Consider the following 17,827-nt stretch of genomic DNA (forward strand, 5'->3'; position numbering starts at 1 on the left):
ATACAAAATCATCCAAGCACTGCCATGTCCAAACAAAACCTGTCTGAAGACCATATTGAGATCTTAAAGCTTTTAAACATATTAACTTATTTAATCCCTGGAATGTATGGAGAAATAATTATGTTCTTAATTTACAAGTACATATGAAATATATCATGATACACAGGAAGTAATTTTCTCAATACCGCACAGCCAGGAAATGGCAGAGCTGAAACCAGAGGACCTGTGCCTGACCAAGTCCCTAGTTTTTCCATTCATTTGATCTCCTCCCTGGCAGGACTGAGCTATCACAGTAAAGAGTTTAGAGGACATGTAACCCTGATGGGGTTTATTTACTCCTTCTTCTGTGGGTTAGCTTCTAAATTCCTAAATTCTCAGCCTGGAGTTACACTATATCTTATTCTTTAGGAGTGATCCTGGACGCTGATGTACTAAATAAGGATCGCACAGTCCTAGTGACTCCTAAAGTTTCCTTGTTGACCCTTTCTCATTAGGAGATCATTGGAGCCCTTTGGTCTGGCTCCATTCACAATGCCATAAAGTGAGAGGTGAGACTAGGGAGGCTCAGGTATTACAGTTATTTGGGTGTCTGGTTGGCCACAGTGGTGCAGATTCTGTGCTGTCGTTATTCATGAACAGTAATATGGGGCTCCCCTCAATTCAGAAGGCAGCATCCAAGGGAAGAATCCACATCTCATGAACCTCCTTATGTATCTGCAATGTTAACTTCTTACTATGAGGCATGCAGAGGACAGAGTGCTGTGTTAAGCCTCGATGATGACTGCTCTGATGCACCCTAGAATTTTCACCCCAGAAAAACCTGAGGGGCCTGGCTTCAGGATGCTACCTCTTTTTCTTTAGACTATTTTTTTAGTTCAAATTGATATATGAATAGATCTACCAAGCACATACCATCGACAGAGTACTTTGTTGTTAGGAGAGTTAAAGTTGAATAATTCGTAACCCTTGTCCTGTGGAAATTTACAATACAGTTAGTGAGAGAGATATATGCATCATGGTGGAAATACATATGGGCCTGCAACCATTGAGCACCAAAGTTTCAGCCCCTTATCTTTACTATAAACACTGTCAAGTGCCATGGCCCTTCTATAACTTCCTCTCCAAGTTGACTTCCACCAAAATTTGCTTCACCAAATGACATAGTCTCTATGTTTCCCTTTCACATCACCCGAGAAAAGTGTTCCTTAAACACGAACCTACATGCCAGTCACCTGAGATCTTGCTAAAATGCAGATTTCAGCTCAACAGGCTTGCAGCAGGACATGAGATTCTGCAGCAATTTTAACAACTTTCTAGGTAATGCTGTTGCTGCCGGTCAGCAGACCACACTTTGAATAGCAAAGTAAAGAACATACTTAGACAAACTCAGACACTTTATAAAGAGTTTAATGTAAATCACAATGAAAATAAAATAAGAGGAGGTAAATATCAAGATGTTAAATAGTACCAGAATTTTGTAGGGCTCTCCCAGCCGCAGTTCAGGGCTACTTTTCCTAACTTCTCATTAGAAGATTTGCAAGAGTTTTGCTCTCCCTTCTCATGTCTGAGAATTGATGTTATCAATCACCCAAAGAACAACAAAATGATTCGTAACATATTGATGAAATATAAGCCTCTTCTTTATCAAAAGTAGAAAAGCTGTGGTATATTAGATGCTCTTTAGGGATTAGTTGATTGAACAATTAATTAATTAATGCTAATTTAAAAACTTTGAAGTAAATAGAACCGTTTCCTATTTGGATGAAACACCGTCCTCCTAAGAAAATGTATTGTGAAAAAAATAGAATTTCCACTTTTGCCCCATCATTTAGGCTTCAGAGCCAGTTTTTCCAGGACCTTTACTCTAATCTGCCGAGTTTTTATACAATACACAATGGGATTCATCAAGGGTGGTACCAGCAAGAATGCATCTGCTATCAGAATCATAGCTAAAGGGGATTTATGCTTAGCAAAGTGATGCATGGTAGCCAAGACATAGAAGATGAGTACAGCACAGATATGAGACACACAGGTGTTAAGAGCTTTGAGCCGCTCCCCATGGGATGCAATACCCAACACAGTCTTCAGGATGAACACATAGGAAATAGCAATAAAAACACTGTCTGACATCATGCAGAGTGCAACGAACAAACCATAGTAAAAGTTAACCCTATTGTCATAGCAGGCCAGTTTCATTACATCCTGGTGAAGGCAGTAGGAGTGGGATAAAAGGCATTTATTATAGTATCTGAGTCTCTTTAAAGTAAAAGGAAGGGGTAGCGCTACGAGAATGCTTTTAATGGCAAATGCCAGTCCAATTTGCAAAACCCTGAAGCTGGTGAGAATAGAGCTGTATCTTAGGGGGTTGCGAATGGCTACTAAGCAATCAAAGGACATGATTAGAAGGACTGAAGACTCTATGTCTGTGAATCCATGGATGAAGAATTCCTGGGCAATGCGTGCATCAGCAGAAATCCCCATGTTGTTGAACAAGAAGATTCTCAGCATCGTGGGTAGGGAGGAGAAAGACAGGCCCAGGTAGGACAGGGCCAGCATGGAGAGGAAACAGTACATGGGCTCTTGCAGGGAATGCTCTGTTCTGATAACAAATAGGATGGTGCAGTTGCCCAGGATGGCTATGAGGTACATAAGGCAGATGGGGATGGATATCCAAATGTGTGCATGCTCAAGTCCTGGTATCCCAATCAATAGGAATGGGGAGACTTCAACTTCTGAGGTATGGAGCAGAAACATCACAGATAGGTCACTAGCTTATCTGCTCCTGGGTCTAAAGTAAGATGCACAATAGACAAAAATTTTAATTGTATTTGCTGAACATATTTAAGTTCAGTTGTTGGTTAAATTAAATATAGCTCAATCTTAGGTGTCAAGAAATAGCATAATACATATTTTCCTATGTAAAGAAAACAATCGAAAATATTTAAACAGATTCATCACAGGATTCGTTTAAAACCTTTGTGTTACTTTTCTATCTTTATTCCTTGATATATTTCTGAATAATTTTCTAGCTAGAAAGAAGGTGCTTTGATACCCGCTTTTTTTGAAACCCTTGCTTTTTGAGATTTTTGCTTCAATTAAACTAAGTGGAATGTGTTACAATCTACTATCATGCGTGTGGTCAATGGTCATGTACTCACACAAACCACAGATGCATGCTATAGTCACAGCACTTAAGGGAGGCCTGAATCTTATGTTATTGATCTTGGTACATGTCTGTGAAAATATATAGAATTGATCTACCACAGAGGGTGGCAAACTGTAATGCAGAGTCAAACTCAGCCCATGGCCTGTTTTGTACAATATGTGGGGGTTTTCTATTTTTAAAGGATATTATTAAAATAAAAAAAGAAGAGAGTAACAAGCATATGTGGTAGAGATGATATGTGCCTGAAAATTATACACATTGTAAAATGATTCACTTTTTGGATATTCACAGAAAAAGATAGGCTCAAAACCTCAGCGAGATCTTCAAGTCTGGTAGCAAACACCATTTGCCAGATCTTGACAGTAGCCTGAGGCAGGGCAGTGTGAGTAAGCACAGCACCCCAGTAAGCAGAGGAGGAAGGGCTCCTCTGACCCAGCTCTGATGACTTAGATGGAGAGTGGCAGCAAGAGACCACCTTAAGTGGTGCAGAGAGGATGCCATGTGTGATCATTTGTCCTTTCATGGAAAGTCTCTGAGCAGGTCTTGGCAAGGGTAGATAAAGAGGAGGTTGCATTCAGCTAGAAGAAACTAGAAAGTGGTGGGTAGAAATAGAAAGTAGTGAAGGAAAGGGGAAATAGCAGCTATTCTGTATGCTGCAAAATTTTTTAAGGACCTTTGCCTCATGTTGACCTGAGTTAGGAGCCATGAGGCAGGCTTAGTGTTATATGTGACCAATGCATCCTTGTTATGCATCCTATAACACAGATGCCATTTGTATGTGTTTAAAGTACTCACCACCTTACAGTGCAATTACTACTGGCCCTGCTTAGAATGGTCGCAGCTCTTGTCTTTGTCTGTTCACAGATGTTTTTTCCTATTGCACTTGGCTTCTCTGTGTCTACCCTTCAGATTGGTGACCAGTGCAGGTGTCTGTCTCTGGAATTTGGGTTTGATCCTGCTCATACTCCTGGAGTCAGCTTTACTGACACTTTGGCTAACTTTCCTTTCAAGAGCTGTAGAATAAAAAGCTCCAGTGGTGTGGCTAACAGCCTGTCCTTGTCAGAGGAGCAGAATTCTGACAGAGACAAAAGCAATAACAACATCCCTCTCCCTTCAATGAATCCCCTCAAAATGGGCCATTCTCAAGGTTTCATGCCTGAGGCCTTTCTTGATAAGCTTCCAACGTAACTCAGGTAACTCAATAAATGAGTTACTATTGGCAACATTGTTGTATTCAACTGTATTCATCATGTAAATACAAGTAAGTACCCCATGCTACACACGTGGACACTAGTCTTTTCAGCCATAAACCGTGTCCAAAATGTAGCTTGATCTCTTAGGTTGAACAACCCATGAAACATTTTTACCTCCATTCCTCTGAAAGACATAGGGTTGATCTCTATAAACTACAGTGTTTTCATTGGAAAAGATAAAACTATCCTAAGGAAATTCAATTTCATTCACCAGAATACCTACCAGGCTTCTAGCTACCTTATTCCAGACCAAGAATGGAAAGCCTTCAGATCCTACAGCTTCTGCAGCTTCTCTGTTCCAGCACTCTGTTGGGAATCTGCACCTTTGTTTATATCCTCATACTCTTGTTTAGCAGAGGAACATCCTCTTGAGAATTAATAGACACCTAGTCCCCTGGGAACAATGACTTTTGTTTTGACTTTGCTTTGATGTGTCTCATCAATGTCTGTCAATAATGAGCTCTCCTAAGTGAGCAGGCTCTGAATCACAACAATAAATAAATAATAACAATATTATTGTTAATATCACCATTTTAACATAAAAGGGTGTAAACTTAGTAATAATAAATATTCCCTGCAAAAGGATTTTTCTCTCAGCAGCCTTCCTGAGACCATTTCTGTATACTTTATGTGTTCATAGCACTTTCTCCATTGCCCTGGAGCTATCCCCATATTTTTCTAAAAGACTTGGCCCGTGGATACCTTTTTCAGGATCATTTTTCTCCTCTATTTGGAGTTTTAGAAAAAAAGGAAATAAGATGGTAAACATATCATTTTAATTGACTTATGGGATTAAATAACAGAACTTGCACCAAAAACAATAACAAAAAAGAACAAGGATAGATTTTCAGTACAGCAGGAGAAATGGCTCATACCTCATTCTGAGGTGACTGCATTTTCTGTGAACCTACAAGCTCTCCAGGATAGAATATCAAGGTTTGAGTTGACCCTGTGAATTCGCTGCTTCTAGTGCATCACTGCAAATCTTTTAGCCTCATTTTCCAATCACTGTTACAGCAATCAGACCCATTTAGTCACTGGCTGGTTTTTCACAGGAAGAATCTGAAAACATCTCAACCTAGGCGCGTGCCATGCACCTCTTGTTTCTTGCCCCAAGACTGACACTGAATGATGAAATATCTACATGTACTCACTTGGTATCCATGCATGTACAACCCAGAAATAGGGGGGAATTAAGGATTCATGAGGTAGACTTTGAGCAATGGGAAAAAGGATCCAATGGATAAACTGTTTCTGTCTTTTTATTTTCCTGGGTCAAGTATCCTGAGACATATTTGATAAGGCTTCAGAGGTGGCCCTGTAGGATTAGGCAATAGTCACCCATAATGGCATCTGGATTATTATTGATGTGCCATTTCTCACCTCCAAATTCCTTTTTACCTGCTCTGTGATGAAGATGTTGGGCCTTATAATGTTTTGCTAGCTGGTACAATGTTAAGATTTGTCAGTAGAGGGTAGTGGAGGCACACTGAAAGAAGAAGAGGTTTTTCTCTTCCTGGTTTTATTGTGGTTTGCCAACCAGACTCCTACAAATCATGATTTTTCTTTATTGCTTGGCTCTGTGTGGTTCCTCCAGGGCTCAGTTCCAGCAGTGCATAGCTTTCTTCAGCATTTCACCACCGGGCTTGTTCTCCATCTTTCCACTGAAACAACAATGGCATAACCTGGAACCATAGGCATAATAGGCCAGCACTGCAGCTGAGATAGCTTCTTCTTTGTCTTCTCCTTAGCCCTGAATATCTGTGTGCACATCAGGGGCCCCATGGGACTAGTCTTCTAGCAAGGTAGTCACTCGACTTATCCAGAGAAGGCGGGCTGGAGCCACCCCAGGCACAGCCACACATGGAAATGCATTATACTCCTAGAGAGAACAGTCTTTCCAGCTTCCAGGTACAGCAGTGCCCAGCAATCAGCAGTTTCCTTTGCACTTAGAGAGTTCTGGGGCTTGGCACCTTCTTACGGAAGCCCTTTCCTGCAACTATCAGAGGGCGGATTTATGGGAAACCTCAGTGATAAGGCCCTTTTGTGACTTCACCAGCCTAGTGCAAGGAAAGGAATCCTCCTTGGGTGCTTTTTCCCAGCCTTTGGGGTAATGGTTGCCCCCTATAGCTGTTTCTACTGGATTCTTTATAATTCTCTTCAGCAAGCTAATTTCCCCACTATTTTAGCTCCTTGTTAATAATTCTCTACATTAAATTTTTCCTGTTAAAATTATTGTATGATTTCTGTCTTTTGATTGAACCCTGATTAATGCAGCATCAAACTCAATGAGGTGTTTTCTATCATCTTATTCTTCCTCCTTCTTTAACTTCAGTTGTTCCTCATCCATGGTCCCTGGAAGCACATTATTATTAACATGGTCAACTGGTAACAAAATCTGATTGCTAGCAGTCAGAGGGCTGACACTAATCCTTGAAATTTAATGGCATCACAATTACTAACACACTTATTTGTGATTGACTGGATGAAGTTCAGGTGGAAGGTAAGGTATTAGGTTATATGGTAACTATCGATCTTGAATCCAGTCTTCCATTTTTACCTAAAACATCCAAAGATTATGGAATGGGCTGATTTTATTATCTGCCTCAGAAATCTTGAAATAAGAGCTAATCAGATTGGGACATCCAACTCACAATGCAGGGTATGCCATGAAAATCAAAGGTTCTCTGTAGGAACACTGACAGAAACCTTTATCTCATTCAGACATAGATTATACAGCTCTAAAAATCAGGCAAAGGATTTAACCAAAAGGGTGGCAGAGCTACAAGGCAGACTGCTCAGTTTTGACAGATCTTCTGTGATAAAGTCAAAAACTTTGAAAAGGACTAGAAATACAGTAATGGGAAAATGATGAGATCCTCATTCCTGGAATGTTGACATTTGAGTGAATAAGTCTTCAAATCTTGAAACTTTTGAATATTTTATGCCAGAAGAAACAGATCCCTTCTTACTTTTCAAAGATAATTCATTTATTACTGTCTGGAGACCTTACACAAACCAAACCTGAGTGTGATGCCTCACAACTGATACCTTTCCTCCACAAGAACTGCCCTATCATTTCTCATTGCACCCAAAATAATAACCAATCAGGTCTCAGCAAAGCCTGAAAAGAGAATTTTTATTAACATTTTTGGAGAAAATAGCTTATTTACTGAAGGCATTGCAGAACCTACTTAATTGGACTAACTGGAATCAAATGAGTAGAGTGGTTCTTGAAGGTGTTAGATCCAGGCAGCAGTTGAAATATGTGGTAGTATGAATATTAATTAACAGAGAAAAGTTTATTGACATGAAGGCATTGATCCATGATTAGAGGTGCAATATTATATCAAGGATAACCAGAAACTGTGCTAATGCACTACTGAGATGGTTGTTTCAAGATTGGATATGATAATGACCACAGAAAATTGGGTGGAGATGCCAAATATTCTTGGCATAATGTGGACTATAGAAATATCAGGGAAGTTGACATGTTAGAATTGATTTATCCTATGGGACAAGAGAATTTACCACATGATTCTTTTCTCCATAAGGAAGAGAAATGTCTTCACAAAGGCAACAAACAATGCATTTGTAAGAGGAAGTCTGGTTCATTTCAAAGGTCAGCAGTTGCCGTACTCGGTAGGCTACACATAACAATGAAAGATACTTCTGTGGAAACGGGCTTCCTATTAACAATGAGAATGAAGGAATTCTGAGACCACATGGCAGTACTTAAAAATCATATAAGTGGGTATAATTTTTATAGAGGATAGAAAGGCTAGAATGGCTATCAGAGTGATGGGACCCATAGTGATACGTTGCAATATATGATAGTCTTCCTGGAGACAAGCTAAATGAACAGTCTTCTAGGATGTACCCAGCATACATTTACAATAGAGAACTTCTAAGCACCAGGCTGACATCAGCCATATAATGGGAAGTCATGATCCCTTAACCTGTTTAAATATTTAAGTCACTTCATATATACAGTACCCATTAATTGAATATGAGTCTTGGTCTCCCCCACAAAGTGTCCCACAATACTACTACCAGTATGTAATAAAAATTATCCAGATTTTCCCCCCAAACAGCCTAACGTCATTTACAAATGTAACTGTTCATTAAACAAAAAATACCCAACTCTTTAAGGGCTCTTAGATAAAGGTTATCTAAGGTTATATCTAAGAGTTCTTAAAGAGTTTGTTCACTCAAACATATCATCATGCTCTCTTTTGGTTAACTTATAAGATTACTGAGAGTGATTAACGGAGTTATGAACAACATTTATCTCATAGTCAGCCCAATAATTTTTCGGCTTTACTTGTGGTTATTCTTCAGATGCTTAATCATATAATTGAGGATAATATACTTAGCAACAAGAAAAATTCTTATGTTGTTATGCTATCTGAGACATTAGAGCAATTATTGTAGGGATAATGATGGACAAGGTCAAAAAGCACAAATAATTCATGTGAATAGTTGGCCCAGAATCCTATGACACTTGTCACTGTTGTATGGATGTCTCTGCATTAATTCACATCCATGGCCTCATTGGGGGGTTTTGATAAGTTTCTGGAAAAGGAGGAAAATACTCAGGCTTAGTTCATGAATAGATTGGTAGACAAGTTGATGCTAACCAAAAATTGTGTGCAGTGGCACAACAGCCCTACATTTGATGGCATAAAAGAGTGGTGAAGGAAAACATTTCCAAAGGGCAGAGCTGTGAGTAGCACTCTTGGTTGTTAACTCTGTTTGGAGGAGAAGTTGTCTGAAGTCTGTGGATATACACAGACTAGGAATTTGCTGAAAGGCTTGGATAATTTGTCAGCGGATGGAACTAGCAACTTTGTTAGAAGAGATGTAAGAAAGTCTGCATGTGATGTGCTACTGAAGCGAACACAAAGGATGAAAAGTTCTGTGTCTTATGTTAATATTCACTAGACAGTATTCATTTCAGAGGAGGAACTCAACAACCAGCTATAAAGTATCTATACGCTGATATCAGCCAGCCTTTGCTCTGCCATTGCTAGTCCAGTGAGCCCATAAATGAAGCCATAAAATCAGGGATAGAGATAAATATGAGCCAAAAGTACAGGTTCTCTTATACCAAGGCAAATCTTGGTTAAAAAAAAAAATGAAAAATAGTGTTATCCTTACTCCTAGAATGTTAACAATGTAATACTAACTTTTAACTCTTCAGCTAACAGCAGCAGTAACTGATGCTGAGCACATAATATGGTATCTTGTATTTACATTAGGCAGCCCCTGCACATAATAAAGGGCAAAATAATTCCATCTAGATAAGATCCAATGTGGAATTACATTGATGTGTATTTTAGGATCCACCCTATAGAATCTCTGTTTTGGAATCGCACAAATAATCAAGAATTTCAAGAAAAGAAACTAATTAAAGTGTTTTCTGTGTGTCATTCAGAAAATAACAACTGACTTATTTAGAAAGTTTCTCACATTAAATGTGAACTTTTATAATTGTACACAGAGCCTGAATTAATACTTTATGTATCTTTCATACTGCTTACAAATATAATTAGTTGTTTATATATGTTTCTTCACTTCATATTGAAAACAAAATCATAATTTAGTTGGCAATGACATGAATTTATTGGCAAAGAAATTGACTAAATAAATGTCGCATCATCTATAAGTTGCTTAGTTTGGACTGTTGGAGGCATGTGTGGGCACTTTGGGACAATTACTCCATTCTAGCAAAGCACTTATTCATAAATGGCTTTATCTCTAATCAGAAATAGCTGATGATTAGATTTGGAGTGCTTCTGAATTAAGACCTTGATAATGGCTTTTTGAATCTGCTTAGTCTTCACACTGTAGATAATAGGGTTGAGCACAGAAAGGATTAGCAGAAAGACATTGGCCATGATGATGTGGACAAATGGAGGTGCTGAATGGCCACAGCGATGGACAAGAGACAAGCTGATGAGAGGGATGTAGAAGATGGCAACAGCACTGATGTGGGATGTGCAGGTGTTGAAGGCTTTCTGCCTCTCCTCTGAGGAAGCAATGCTGAGGACAGATCAAATGATCAGGATATAGGAGAGCAGGATGCAAGGGCAGTCAAACCCTGTAGTGGAGAAAAGTGCAAACAGACCAAGGATGCTGTTGATCCTATTGTCTGTGCAGGAGAGTTGGATGAGATCAACATGGTAGCAGTAAGAATGTGAAAGGACCATAGAACTGCAGAAGGACAACCTCTTGACAAAGAGCACAACTAGCAACATGACAGCAACATTTCTTATCAACATGCTCATCCCAATCTTGGCAATTCGGGCATTGGTAAGGATGGTAGTGTATCTCAGTGGGTAACAGATGGCCACAAAACGATCAAAGGCCATGGCCAGTAGAACCCCAGACTCCATGAAAGTAAATCCGTGTAGAAAGAACATCCGGGAAATGCAGGCATTTAGGTTGATTTCTCGGGCTTCAAACCAGAAGACACCAAGGGTAGTAGAAAGTGTACACAGGGACAAGCTCAGGTCTGTGGCTGAAAGCATGGAGGAAATAGTACATAGGCTTATGGAGGCTCCGTTCACAGAGGACCACAAACAGGATCATGCTATTTCCAGAGAGGGCAACAGCATAATAGGAAACAAAAAGGGATGGAGATCCAGTACTGGGTGGCTTTCAGGCCTGGAATGCCCGTCAGGAAGATCAGAGGCTGAGCGTTGGTATTATTGAGGACCGACATAGGGAAGGACTGAGAAGACAGGGATGTTTCAGTCATTTAACATAACACATAATACATAGTTTATCACTTATAACATCTCTCTGGCACTTCAAGATTCACTGAGTTATTATTTCTAATTTTCAAAGAACTTGAATTTTTTTTTAGTTTCCCACAGCTACACATTTCTCTTCAAGTCTGTCAGTGTTTCACATTTATTGAGAAAAGTGAATTCCCTGAACTGTGCCACATCAAATTTTCTTAAGTATATTAAGCCCATAATTCTCATTACTAGCAATAAACACTACAATTAAGTCATGTCTGCCAATATAAATCCCCAGTAAAATACCTAAATAATATTATGAGAAACCTGCTTTCCAGTACTTGTTGAAAATAAATTTTGATTCTGGAATAAAACACTGAGCAAACTAAGTCATATTTGAAATGCGAATATTATTATATTTTCTTGGAAAATATCCAGAAGAATGCCAAAAACATGCCTGGGACACACAGGCCCACATATGCGGTAATAGGGTGGTCCAAAAAAACACCCTAAGAAAAATAAATATTGATCGCATTTGTTGGGAGTTCCCTGTGTTGTCGACATTTTATATGCATTATATAATTTCATCCATACACCAACTTTTGGAGATAGATCATACATGAATTTTGCAGGTGAGCAAACTAAGACTCAGCAATTAATCGCCCAATGTTATCTTTATAAAGCACTGCCTAAATGTTGAGAGAAACCACAAAAGGAAGAAAGTTGGAGAAAAGAGAGAGACAAAGATGACAGAGGAGGAGGAGAAGAAGGAGGAGAAAGAGAAAGACTACTGAAGGTGGAGGCAGGTAAGAGCACAAGGGGGAAGAGGAGGAAAGTGCAAGAGGAGGAGGAGGAATAAGAGGAAGAAGGGAGGGAGCGAGAAAGAAGGGAAGGAATGGAGGAAAAAAGCAAACCTTACCATAATTTTACTACAATAAATTAAGCACTACACTATGATAAATAATACCACAGGCTAGTATCAAAATTCAAAAAAACGCAATAGCCAGCATTTCTTGAACATGTGCCATATGCCAGACACAATTATCTTCATATCCATAATATGATCCAATCATTATAATTATTCAACAATGAAAATAAATTTCTTATCCCTAATATACATATGAAGAAACTGATATTTACATTGATTAAGTAATTTGCCCCAAATTATGCAGTTAGGCAGTAGAAGAACTGAGGATGAAACCTGTGTGTCTAACCTCAATGCCTTCACTCAGCAAAGCTGAGGAATGCATAAAAGGAATTTCTAAACCAATCTGACAAAAGCTCCAGGTGTATGATTTTAAAGAGACATACTATGGTCCGTGTGGTACCTTTGGAGGGGAGTCTGATGTGTCAAATGTTAATTCCATGTGAATTGTGGAGATATGAAGCTCTTTAGGATTCTCTGGAAAGTAGTCTTTTTTTTCTTTAATACTTTAAGTTCTAGGGTACATGTGCACAACATACAGGTTTTAAGAAAATGTGGCACATATACACCATGGAAAGTAGTCTTAATATCAATAGTTACTGTATGCAAAGGGCCAAGAAAATCAGGTGTCCAGGCTATATCTACTATGGAAAATAACGCCAAAATGGAACTGTCAAATTCAGTTGAGGCCAGGCACAGGGCTCGCTCGCGCCTGTTATCCCAACACTTTGGGAGGCCGAGGTGGGAGGATCACTTGAGCCCAGAAGATCAAGACCAACATGGGTAACATAGGGAAACCCCATCTCCAAAATAAAGTTTACAAATTAGCCAGCCATGGTGGTACATGCCTGTAGGTCCCAACTACTTGGTAAGCTGAAGTAGGAGAATTTCTTGAGCCCAGAAGTCAAGATTGCAGTGAGTCATGATTGTATCACTGTACTCCAACCTGAGTGACAGAGAGAAACCCTGTCTCAAAAAAAAAAAAAAAAAAATTTCAGTTGACTCATTTCAGTGACCATCTCACTCTTCAATACATATTTTGTTGACGATTCTGGAAATTTTCTCTCCCTCATTGTTTTATGATACCAATCTCTCTTAATATTCTCCCACTAATCAGCTCTTTCTCTGACTGTTTCAGTTTTCTTGTTTCTTTCCCCCCTCTCCTGGGTACCTTATGTTTTCCAACCTTATATTTGGCATTCTTCAGAGATCTATCTCAAGTCACTTGTAAAATTATCTCCCCCATTTTCACAGCCTCATATTTCACCTACACAATAATAAATTTCAAATGAATTTCTGAAAACCAGTTTTGGTGTTTAGGTCCAAGTCTGAAGATAAAACTTTATTCTGGACATTTCCATCTAGATTTTTCATGGGTAAATAAAAAAACCTCATATGTTCAAAACCAAATTGATTATTTTCTCCTATAACTGTTTTTCCTCCTATACCATTTTCTGTATAAAGCTTATAACTTTCATTAAAATGACCCAATTTTCTAAATCAGTAATCTAGGAGTTATCCTGTACTCTCATATTTTTTAACCAACACCTCTTCCAATCTTTTCTATTCAACCTCTAATATCTCTCTTTATTCTTCCGACTTGTCTTTATCTGAGTACAAAATACTCTCTTCCAAATCTACTCACTGTCTAACCTGGACTATCGAATTAGCCTAATACTGTATTTTATTAATATAGTAACATTAATATAATAATATAAAATGAAAGACTCCAAAGAAATAACAACATCCATTTATTAAGTACCTTCTCTATTTCGGAAACACATAAATGAGAAAAACAATCTTTTAAACTGAATAACAATGACAATGCCACATAGCAGAAACTGTGAGGCAAGATGACATCCAAAACAACTTATAGCTTGAAGAATATAGGAAAAAATGATGGAAAATATTAAGTTTCTAAGTTCTCAGTTTAAGAAGCTGGGATTATAATTAAATAAATATCAAAAGAAGCAATTAACAAAGATGAAAGACATAAATGAATGAGTTAAAAATAAAATCAAAGTTGATTATTTAAAAAGAATATAACGAATCTTTTTTTCAAAGACAGTCAAGAAAATTTTACAAAAAGGATGAGAAATGAAAATAATAACAAACCTATGATTAGAGAACTATAACTTTAAATATAATGAATAGTAAGCAAAATTATGATAATATGTTTGTTGACATATATAAAATAGATGATTTTATAAGAAAATATCAATTACCAAACTAGCCGAGGAAATAAAATCTAGCATAGAAGAAATGGTAATGATGGAAAAAATATTTACCAATAAAGCAAACAAGAGTATGTGTTTTTATTTTTGAGTTCTACCAATGTTAAAGAAAAGAGACTATTTCTTTCTTTTCAAACTTATCTAGCCCAGAAGAAATATTTGTTAGCAAACTACTTGCTGATATATCACTAATTCCCATACCCTTTAGTCTGAGCCTGTCACTCTGAACCCTGCTTCCCAACATTTCTACCCCTGATTTGCAGTCCTTTGCCTCTGAGCACTTGCCTCTCCACTTCCCATTCCTCCCTTTCTGCTCTCTCTTGCCCCCCAGTTTAGACCTCAACAGTCTTTGCCTTCTTGGTCTGCTGTTTCTCATGCTCTCACACCTTACCTGGCTCCTAACAGAGGAAGACGTGCCCTTTCTATTCACTCTCCAGCCAAGTGTATTTGTAGATGGCTCTTGGACCTGGCCTTCTCTAAGAAGCCCTGCATATAACCCAACCCTGTTGCCAAGAGACCCTTGGGACTTGACCCAAGGTGTAATGACTAGAAATTCCCAGGAGATTCCTCACACTAGACTGAAGCAGATCCAAATAATATGTTTACAGCTTCCTTTTAATTATTGTATTATCTTTATAATATTTTAAATGAATATAAATGTTCTTTTTTTCCATTTTTTCCCCAAAATACGAAAAAGTTTTGCAGATTTTTGTTTGTTTTTTTAAGATGCGGTCGCACTCTGTTGCCCAGACTGGAGTGCAATGGCAGAATCATGGCTCACTGCAGCCTTGACCTCCCGGGCTCAAGCAATCCTTCCACCTCAGCATCCCTAGCAACTTGGACTACAGGTGCATACCACCACACCTACCTTTATGTGTTTATTTATTTTGCAGAGAAGGGGTCCCATTACATTGTCCAGGCTGGTCTCAAACTTCTAGGCTCAAGATATCCTCCAGCCTTGGCCTCCCAAAGTGCTGGGATTACAGGTATAAATCACCATGCCCAACCTCCATTAACTTTAGATTCTACGTCCTGCTATGCAGAGTACAAGGAACAAATGGCCTTACACTTTCCTTCTTCTCTTCCCTCTCCTTTCCCAAATTTAGTCTCCTGTAGTATAATACTTTCCTAGGCCATATATAAAAATTTACATACAATCTTATAGCTATGATTTTACATTTGTTTAGGTTATTCAAACTTCAAAAGCAACAAAAAATTATTAAAATATAATTAAATAATTATTCAACATGGAATACAGAATATATGCTATGATTAGAAAAATAATGACACATCATCCTATGTCACTAAACATGCCACTATAAAAGAAGGCTCCCCTGTAGTCCCAGCTACGCGGGAGGCTGAGGCAGGAGAATGGCGTGAACCCCGGGGGGCAGAGCTTGCAGTGAGCCGAGATCTTGCCACTGCACACCAGCCTGGGCAACAGCGAGACTCCGTCTCAAAAAAAAAAAAAAAAAAAGAAAAAAAAAGCACCCCACTTTGGAAGGCCGAGGCGGGTGGATCACAATGGCAGGAGATCGAGACCATCCTGGCTAACATGGTGAAACCACGTCTCTACTAAAAATAAAATAAAATAAAATAAAAAATTAGCCGGGCGTGGTGGCGGGCACCTGTAGTCCCAGCTACTCAGGAGGCTGACACAGGAGAATGGAGTGAACCCTGGAGGCGGAGCTTGTAGTGAGCTGCAATCACGCCACTGAGCTCCAGCCTGGGCAATAGAGACAGACTCCATCTCAAAAAAAAAAAAAAAAAAAAAAAAAAATTAAAAAAAAAAGGCACCCATTCATCAAAAGAAAATCAATTATTTCCTTTCATACTAATTCAGTTGCCCATAATCATGTCAATTTTCTGTTTATTTTGGACCATAGTTTTCTGGAACAACTTTTATGTTGTCTCTGGAATTTAAATTATCTTTCATTTTGTCTGATAGCAGGATAAAGAAAAGCTTTTTTTTTTTTTTTTTATTACCTCACAAATGACTTAAAGAGAGGGACTGCAACAATAATAGTAGAGGACTTCAACATCCTACTTTCAGCAATGAACAAATCACCCAGACAGAAAACCAGTAAAGAAACCTTGGATTTAAATTATGCTCTACACCAAACGGACCTGACGGACATTTCATCCAGCAGCTACAGAATACATATTCTTCTAGATTGCATATGAAACATTCTCCAGGATAGATCATCTGTTAGGCCACAGAACAAGTCTTAACTAATTTGAGAAGATCAAAATTGTATCAAGTATTATTTCTGAAAACAATAGTATAAAACCAGAAATCAGTATAGAGAAACCGTGGAAATACAAATACATGGAAATTAAACAACATCTTCCTGAACAACCAACAGGTTGATAAAAAATCAACAGAGAAATTAAACAATTTATTTAGACAAATGAAAATGGAAGTACAATATACAAATACCTATGGGACAGCAAAAGGGGTATGGGAGGGACGTTTATAGCAATAGATGTCTACATCAAAAAAAGTAGAAAGATCTCAAATTATATTTATTTGTTGATAAGGAAAATTAAAAGCTTGTAAAATTGAGTGAACAGGTAAATATCCTCAAGACCTTGTTAAAATGAAAATTCTGACTCATTAGGACTGAAATGGATCCTGAATTCTAAATTTCTGACATCACTCCTGTCTGAGGCCATATTTTGTGCAACGTTCTAATATGTTCTGCATTTCTTGAGGCATGTCGGATTGTTGTATCCCTGGGATTATTTTACATAGCCTCCATAAGTAGTTTTAAGTCATACTTGGTTATCAATTGTCGAACTTTATTGTTTACCAATTTCATTTGCTGAAGCATATATTCCAGGATTTTTCATTCCAAAAAAAGTACATAAATGATAAATTTGCTGTGTTCCCTGTCTAAAATTTCTTTCTTTTTTTTTGTTATACTTCATTGCTGTGCTGACTATATGAAAAATAAATAAATCTAAAGACCCCAAAATCACTAAGCCAAAAGAAAAAGTCAAGCTGGTAACTGTGTCAGGCAAACCTGCCTCCCATTTTATTCCTATAAAAGTTAGCTACTAAGTATAAAAAGCTACATACCTGCCTCTCAATTTGCCCACAAGGAAATTCTTTGTAGGCCTCAAGATCTTTACCCTAAAACAGTTATGCTGAATTTCACCCTGGCAATGAAAATTGATAGCTTATCTTCACAGGTGTGGAAAAAAGAACAGAACTGGAAGCCATCCCTTTGCTCACCTGAGACAAATGCACATCTGATTGCTTCCTCTGCCCTACTGTTTATGTAAAAATGCAGAGTCACTGAGCCGGACTAAGGCATAAGTGACTACTCCTCTACCCACCCCCTCACGTGTAAATTGTGTATTTAGTGAAAGGCTGATCAAAAGAATGCAACTTTTGTCTCTTATCTTCCTATTACCTGGAAGCTCCTGCTTTGAGTTGTCCTGCCTTTCCAGACTGAAAAAATGTGTATTTTAAACTTATTGATTGATGTCTCGTGCCT

The 17,827-nt window shown here is 38.3% G+C and overlaps 2 protein-coding genes across 2 annotated transcripts; both read right to left on the minus strand.

Annotated features, from left to right (window-relative positions):
• Positions 1 to 1,824: 1,824 nt before the first annotated feature.
• On the minus strand, positions 1,825 to 2,754 carry LOC116477357 (olfactory receptor 51A7-like). Its single transcript, XM_032168070.1, has one exon. It carries the CDS (start codon positions 2,752 to 2,754, stop codon positions 1,825 to 1,827), a length of 930 nt encoding a protein of 309 aa, XP_032023961.1.
• A 7,403-nt stretch (positions 2,755 to 10,157) lies between these two features.
• Positions 10,158 to 11,182, minus strand: LOC116476239 (olfactory receptor 51F2). The gene is given in 3 exon segments (XM_032165915.1): positions 10,158 to 10,956; positions 10,958 to 11,040; positions 11,042 to 11,182. Coding segments are annotated over 3 exon segments (1,023 nt in total).
• Positions 11,183 to 17,827: the final 6,645 nt, after the last annotated feature.

The sequence above is a fragment of the Hylobates moloch genome, unplaced genomic scaffold (genome assembly GCF_009828535.3).
Source record: "Hylobates moloch isolate HMO894 unplaced genomic scaffold, HMol_V3 SCAFFOLD_11, whole genome shotgun sequence".
NCBI lineage: Eukaryota > Metazoa > Chordata > Mammalia > Primates > Hylobatidae > Hylobates > Hylobates moloch.